The sequence below is a fragment of the Streptopelia decaocto genome (genome assembly GCF_964273445.1).
Source record: "Streptopelia decaocto genome assembly, chromosome: Z".
NCBI lineage: Eukaryota > Metazoa > Chordata > Aves > Columbiformes > Columbidae > Streptopelia > Streptopelia decaocto.
Window position 1 is genome coordinate 11,364,512 of NC_138657.1, and position 8,276 is coordinate 11,372,787.

The window sequence follows — 8,276 nt, forward strand, 5'->3', positions numbered from 1 at the left end:
ACCAGTTCTCTCAGCAATGCAGATACATTGGTTCTCAACACAGCATCAGCTGTACCAGAGGAAAACACCTTTTGCACATGGGAGTTGCTTTTACCCACTGTATTTTGCAGCTTAGCTGGAAAATTTTCAATGTAAGGCCTGGCTGTAATCTCCAAAAATGCTAATTTTCATGACAAAAGCAAACCGATCAGGGAAAGTGGAGCAGGTTGAGATACCAGATCTGGCAGTATGGACATAGCAGGTCTGGCTCATGTGTTAGACCAGGCTCAGACTGCGGTGGGAAGGGAGTGTGTACCCATTGTCACAAGGTGGTTGCTGATACAGGTTTAGCTCTCAGTGGGCTTATCTTGGTTTGGACTATTTGGTATGCTTTACACTACACCAGAACTAGTAATAAACTCATGGATGGGAATACATGCGGATGTTGACAGGCTGGGTTAATTCGCTTACATTGGCTGTTGCTGGTGTTCTCTAGAAACTGAGGTTCACCAAAGCCAGTGGAGGCTCTGGCAAAAGAAAGAAACACCCAACACCCTAAAACCAGTGCTTGACTGGGCCTGGTGCATCAAAGCCAATGTTAAGGCTTTGAAACCCTGACTAGAAGAGACGTTCTCGTGCAGCAGGGCTGTTTGCACGAGGGTTCCTGTGAGCTCTGGGCATCATTTTGTCATTTTCCAAAAGCAGCAGCATGGCCCCAGGCCATGCAGGGACCAGCCTGGGTGCAGAATGGCTCCATCCAGCCTGCTGCAAGAAAAATAAAAGCCTTACCCAGTCAGGGGGCAGACATCCTCCAGGACTGCAGGATTTGCCCCAAACCCTGGAAATGAAACACAGATCAGCCAGAGACGACAGGAAAACAAAGTCACCTGGAAAGAGTTAGCCGTTCAGACTGGGGGATGGGATTGGGACCCTGCTTTAATCTTTTTATAGTATAAAAGTTTCGTGACTGAATTAAAGCCCTACTGTTTGGACTGGATGATGTTACCTAATTCTCAGAAATGAGAGCAGCTGGCTGTGGTGCAGATACCTCCTAGCAAGCCCTGCAGTGCACAGCACATCATTTAGCAGAGCTGTAAAAGAAAGGACATTTATGAGGGGGCTTGGGAAGGAAACTTTATGTGCTGGCTTGGCTTTTAGCTGGCCAGATTTCATTTCCATCTCCTCAGTTTTATTTTACACTTAAATAAATAAATAAATAAATGGAACCCTCTTCACTCACCTTCCCTAACATTTTTTCGCATGCCTTTGGGTAAATTCTGTGCTGAGATCCTGAGGGTCTTGACAAAAATATTGTTAACCTCGTGGTGATGCAGCTAAACAGGCAAAAGTCCTGTCAAAATACACTTTTGGGAGGATTTGGAAAAGGAGGGCAGGTAACAGAGATGTTAAAAATCACCTGATTGTTGGGAATTTTCACTTTGTGGCAAAATTAAAACAAAACCATGTCCTGAGCCCACCAAATACCGTGAATTTCACAAACATTTATTGGCATTTCCTATTCCTTCCTCTTCAGCCTTTCCCCCACCTCTCTCTGACAGTTGCTCATGTTGACACCATCAGTGTTGCCATTTCTTCCTTGCCTTTGCCTCTTTTCTTTCTTTGCCTAATACTGTGGGGGAAAAAAAACCCCAAATAACAACACAACACCTCATTGTTTTGGGGCCTGGGTTCTTCCATTTAGCTACAGGACAGATTTTCTTGCTGGTAAGTTTGCGAGAATGGACCTTGAGCTCAGCCTGGTGGTCTTGCTCTGCTTTGCACTGGCGGAAGGTAGCACTGGCTGCTTTTGCACAACCCATCCTGGCTTTTCCACAGCACCTGAGTCTGCTGGCAGTGGCAGTGTGGCATCATCCACCCATAGGTTATGGGGCTGAGAAACAGCTGATTCTATTTTTTTTAATGCTGTTTCCCAAAGCAAGGAAAAGCGCTTTGGAAAATGTGTCCCTGTGTATGCCGTTCTGCGGTGCTTCAAAGCCCATTGGGAGCTGGGGAATCCAGCCCTTGGCTCAGGGAATTTCTTACTTGGAAAAAAAAAAAGTAAAAAAACCTGGTTATTCCATTCACAGTATCTATAGCTAAGTACCTAAGTTGAATAGCTAAACTTTAGGTAACTTAAAAGCATGTGAATGTAAGTACTTGAAATGTTAGAGCATTAAATCTGTAACTTCAATTTTGAAAGCCCTGGAAATGCACACACTGGCCCTGGGGGTAATAGGAGCTTCCATTCTTCCATACATTGGACATAATCTTATTCCAATATTGGTCTACTTTTATTCAGTTATCCCTCCCTGTGCTAAGTAATACACCCCTGCAGTACTTTCCACAAGAAACGTGAATGCTTAGTACTCATGGCTGGAATTTTTTACCCCTGTATTTGGTGTTTTAGGCTTAAATGGCCAGACCCTTTCCCTTCCCTATGCTGGCAGTATTAATTAAGCTGGGCAGGACCTGAGCAGCAGAGTTGTCAGGATGGCAGTGTCCCAGCAGCACACTGGGAAACTGACAGCAGCATGAGAAAAGCACCAGGAGCCACATTCTGGGTCTGGGAGCTGGCTGCAATGGGAGCCGTGTGTGCGTAACTGCTGCCAGGGGACTGGCCCAAGAGTTTAGTATTTCTCTGAACAAAATATAAAAGCAATTATAAGCTTGGCCTGGGATGCTCACCGCTGAATTCATAGACATCTGGTGTTAATGGCCTGAAGTGAAACTTCAGGCAAAGGTTTCATTTTGCTTATTATTCATCAGGAAAGTCCCTGGCCAACAACTGCAGCTTTCCTTCTTAGCGTCGGAGCTTCATACTTGATGTGCTGAGGGGCAGGGGGCATGCAGCAGCTTCAGTGCTGCTCTGCTTTGACTTCAAGCAAGTGGCACCACGCGTCAGCAGTGAGGAACTGCTTGGAGACCACAAAGGAATTAAGAAGCTAGATGTAACACATGTCCTTCCACTCTTTTCACTTCACTGACATTCAATTTAATCTTCCTAAAAACTGCTGCCCAGAAACCTGTTGAATGGCTGTGCTCCTAGGACAAAACTTTTCTGTGCTGAAGTATAGTCCTACTGCTGCCTATTCACAAGCAAAAGATGCTTTTGGGCTCTTTGTTAACACAAATCTCAGTCCCTTCCCAGGCCATGACTTGGTGAAAGGACTATGTGGAAAACATATACTTTTTAAAATTCCAGCTGAAATTTTGCACATGAAGTGTTCCCATCCCAAATGGTGGGGACAGGTGTTCAGTTTCTGAAGAGATCCTTGTTGGTCTCCTAACTACTCTGCACTGCCAGTCTCCATCTAGGAGCAACCAGTGGCCAGTGCCAGCAGGTGTGTCAGGAAAGCAGAGACACAGAAGACTCTAACATGATCAGATATGTTGGTAAGGAGAACCATACAGAGAGAAAAAGTGGCAATCGAGGTATCAGACTTGTCTGGGAACTCCAGGAGAAACTCCTCTATCTACTAAAATTTCCGATGGAGGCTTTTAATCATTGCTGTGCAGGCCAGAAGACAGAGACTGAGAATTACTCTCCAAGCATGAGAAACTGGAGTAAGGAGTGGCAAAGAGCTATTCAGCCTGCTTCTGCACAGACATTCAGACATCTCCATTAAAAATTTTGGGTCAGAACTAGAATGTTCCCCATGGGAAATATCTCTCTTCTCTGCTTTCCTCTATGTGGTCCAAGTACAGAAGCTGAAATACAGCTTGTGAAGGCCATCAGAGTTGTGTTTCTGGGTTGAAATATATTTTTAGCAAAAGTACTTGGGTTCTTATTTTCACAAAGAAAAAAAAATGGAGCAGGGAAGTGCTTGTCTTGCTTATCTTCAAACTGCCCAGTAACCATAGTGCCACAAATGAAGCAAGAGCAGTAGAGTTGAAAAGTCACTTTAAAAACGTACTTTCCTCCTGCAATCTCAGCTTCCTAAAGTCTTTGCTGACCATTAGCCCATAACTTGATGTTAGGGTTAGGTTATGTTGTTGTGGCATGGAAAATGCTGGGGTTTGCAGCTCTCAAGTCCTAATCACTGTCATCACACCAAGGAGATTATCTGACCCTTAAGCTTCATAGTACGTGACTTTGCTAGTGGTCCCCCTTGATGGTTTTGAACAAGTTTCACTGAGGCCACCCTTGGCAAGTCAGCACAGTAACTTGCTGAGTATTTGTTGTAGTCTGTCCCACCTGCATGCTGCCAATGATTTCACCCTTGGTTTTTTTTGCATGCCACCTCCTCTGAGGCATTGAACTCAGACAATGTAGAAATTTCCAGAGGTAAAATTTTGGTCTTCAAGGTGCAGAACATAACCATGCTGATCACCTTCTTTCTCCTCCTTGTCCCTTTTCCAAGATTGTCACTCACTGAGAAGTCTGTGTTGTGCTCTGCTTTTGTTTGTGGGGCCATGGTTTATTTCAAGACCTGTCTGTAAGGATTCATCCTCATGCCAACACAGCCACAGCTTCACGTTGCCATTCAACTAGCACCTTTGTGTTCTCCTGCAGTTTTTGCCAGAATCCTGAAGGCTCCCGAATCCCAAAATATCACCTTTGGGTCTGTGGTGACACTGCGGTGCACAGCGACCGGCCTTCCAGTCCCCACGATCTCCTGGCTGGAAAATGGGAAAGCTGTAAGTGTCTCTTTTTTTTTTTCATGCTTTTGGCACCAGATGGCTAGTCGCATCTGGAAACACAGCCCAGGGACTAAAGTGTGGGGCTGGGAGCCACTGCCCATGGTTTCTATTCCTACCTTACTTAACACCTCACTGTGCAATGAAGTTGAGCCCTCATGGCTTCCTTGCTGCAGTTTTGTCCTCTGCAAAACACTCTCCACCTTCTCCAGGGTGTTGCATGGGTTAATTTGTTAGCCCGAGTTGGATAGCCTGAGTTGAAGAATGCTTTTAGATACTTACTACCTTCTGCTGAGCCAGGGTTTCTAGGATTTTATTGTGAGTTTAAGTGTTTCTGCAGCCACCTTTCCTCTCCTTTCTCCTAATGTGATAATAATAACATGGCAAAATTGCTTATTTGGCAAAATTGCTTATTTGACAAAATAACACAAACTGAGGTAGTTAGGTAGAGCAAACTTTCTTGAGACAAAATACCTGAGGGACAGCATATTTGCAGATTAATAGATCTGAAATTTTCAACACTGACCTAGGTGACACAGTGAAGTATGTCACCAATTTATTCCTGGCTAGAAGCATGTCCTCATGAAAGGCACACCATCTTTAGCAGCAGGCACCAAGAGGTGCAAATCCATTGCTTCTCACAGGAAATTGTTCCATGGTCTAATTATCCTGATCATTTAAAATAGGTGCCTGCTTTGATTTCGTCTGGCTTTCATGTCCATGTATAGGCTATTACAATGTCTTCCCTTCAGCTGAACTAAAGAGCTGCCCGACACCTGATATTGCTTCCCCAGGAGTGAGCAGAGCACCACAGTCACAGCAGCTCTGCAGGCTGAGCCTGCCAAGGGTTTCCTCCAGTCTTCACACAGTTATGATGAACGAGCTTTATACTCCATGGTCTTTCAACAGCTTTTTTTAAGGATGTGGGCCCCAGGGTGTGATGGTGTGGAGGCAGGTGGAGCAGCCACTGTCTGCAGGCTGGCTATTTGCCTCCACTCTTCCTCACTAATCACTTGTCAGCCCCAAGTCCTTCTGGCCACCAGATAGCCATGGCCATTCCTGTGGACTTGCTTGTCCAGAATGATCAATAAATCCTCTTCCTGCAGTTCCTTACTTCAGGAGGCTGTTTTCATCCTGGCCTGTATCCTCTCTTTTTATGTATTAAAATACATTTTGAAAGAGCCTGGGCTACTCCGCCGGCTTTCTTGCCTTCCTCATCTCCTCTATTGTGTCCTCCAGTCTGATTAAGGTTGATTTTCTATATTCTCTCGAGGTCACTAGGGAGAACAGCAAAGTGATCAGATCAGCCTTTGTATAGACCCGTGAGTCCTCGTTAGTTGCTGGCGACCATTGTTTTGAGACAACTGTGGGTGTTCATTCAAGGCATCTTCCCCATTGACTAAAAAACCTTTTGGAGCATCTGAGGTCCCTGGCAAGGGCAGAATGTTTCTGGAGCACAGCGCTATGCTCTGCCAAGTTCCCACTGGTGTGTCAGTCCCATGGAGAGCTGTGAGATGATGCTCATCCCCTGCGTGGGGCCACTGCCTGGCTGGTCAGATCTGCCCTGCCCCATTCCTGTCTGCAAAGCAAAGCCCAGTCCCAGGACAGTGGTGCTCCGGACAGCCTCATCTTAAATATGGCAAGGATTGCTTAATGAGATCCCATCTCTGGGAGAGTCAGACAAGAAAGCGAGTGGACTGGAGTGTATGTATTTGAGGGCTGGCTCATGAGCAAGCAACAGTGAATCACTTGAAGATGCACCATGCCTGCAGCATTATGGTCTCTGAAGGCTGACCTGTAATTGTCCTGAGGTTTAAAGAGTGTGACTCTGCTGAGGTTGTTAAGCTGCCTTTGAAGAGAAAGATGGAAACTCCCCTGTGCAGCAGCCATCTTACCTACCTAAACAGAAATACAATTAATTCTCCTCCCACTATGGATGGCAGGGCATTATAGACATTAAACTGCATTTTTCCATACTGCAAAGAATGAGTGAGCCAAGTACAAAGATGTGAAGAGGTCTCTTCTTTGGTAGTGGCTGAGGTGGTGTTTCAAAGGCTACAAGAAGACCTGCTGGAAACAAAATCTCAGAGAACATATTTGGAAAAAGGAAGGGAATAATTTAACACAAGGGAAAAACAGCAACAGCTGGCTGGTGTGGAACTCCTAGGCACAATTACCTGACACTTTCACCCATGATTTGCCGCAGTGTACATGACCATGTGTACTGCTCGTACCACTTGCAGTTACCTGAGGGACCTTTTCCTCCATTGGCTCAAGCTGGAGGAGCAGTCCCGGCTCTCTGTGCTCACCAGGCACAGTCCAGTGCTGGTGGGAGGGGAGATAACAGGGTGGCGTATGCTGGAGGAGTAAGAAGGGAGAGGGGACTAGATCAGCACAAGTGGCTCAGGGCAAGCTGCCACCTCTCCTGGGTGGATGGGGACAGGCAGGGGCAGCCTGTAAAGAAATTCCTCCTTTCCACCAGGAAGGTCCTAGCAGTGTCTTAGTGGTTTCTGGGCAAAAAAAACCCACGAAGTCTGAAAATAAATCTGATCAACACTGTAACAAAAGAGCAAGTTGTGAAAAGATATCTCCTGAGCTACTATTCACCTGAAGTGACTTCACAGTGTAGGCCAAAAAATAGCCCCGGTCCCTGCATTTGCAGAGTGACTGGCACACCACCCATCTCTGATGAAATACTTACAAAAACTCTGTTGTTCTGGTTATTTAGTGATTTCTTCCCATGCACATTGCTTGACCACAACTTCAACTTGAGCTTGAGTGAGGCAAAACAAAAATTTTTTTTTCAGCATTTTCTTTTCAGAGGTAAACTGATCTGTTTACTAAAGATGTGATACAACACTGATGCATCCCTTCCAGCTTTTTCAGCTACCACTGTTACTACCTTTGGGAGCAGACAGAGGTCTCATTGAAATCATGTTTCTACTAACTTCCAGGGAGGTCAGATAGATGTCTCTGATCTCTCAGACAGACATGTAGGTAGAGTGCTTTGCTGGGATGGATCCAGGGAGACCACTCTCACTGTCCTCAGGGTCAGGTCACACCAGTGGGATCCATGGGCAACCATCTTGCTTGAATTACACTTGATGCTTTCTCTCAGTATGAAGGGTAAAGCAGGCAATACTCCTTCCTACTGCCTTTGCAAGGTAGAGTCTTGGTGAACCATGTCCTCCTACTTTAAAGAATGCCATATGAGCAGGATAGACTTGAGGTTAAACTTAGACCAACTGTCCAAAATCATTAAGTTTCAAGCTCATTTACCTGAGAATTTCTGACGTAGGAAGAGAGCTGGCCAAAATCACATCTGCGGCCCTTTCCATATTTCCAAGTGTGAGATAAGAAAATCTTTTGGGTATCTGCCAAAGCGTTGAAGCCACATAACTTGCTTTGCTCACAACTGCTTTGGAAGTGTGGGGGTGGTGGTGTCATTAATCCAGAATCAACAACTTTCAAACTATTTTTAATTCTCTTTCTGTACAGCCAGGGTCCACAAAGCCACCTTGTGCGCTTCCTTGCTAAGGCATCAATAGGCAAACAATCAACTAGAAGAGGTCCTGGAGTAATTAGCCAGCTCAATTACATGAGTAAAACTGAGACTACAGCCCTCTGGCACTGAAAATTAATTGCAAAAATATTGCTGA

General features: G+C 45.4%; 1 protein-coding gene across 1 annotated transcript in view; it reads left to right on the forward strand.

Moving 5' to 3' along the window:
• MUSK (muscle associated receptor tyrosine kinase) overlaps positions 1-8,276 on the forward strand; it is a gene marked incomplete at both ends in the record, with an annotated part of 52,686 nt that overhangs the window by 20,869 nt on the left and 23,541 nt on the right. The window contains 2 exons of the mRNA XM_082075159.1: positions 4,493-4,617; positions 5,899-5,939. Coding sequence (XP_081931285.1) covers positions 4,493-4,617; positions 5,899-5,939 — 166 coding nt within the window. The remainder of the gene's footprint in view (positions 1-4,492; positions 4,618-5,898; positions 5,940-8,276) is intronic.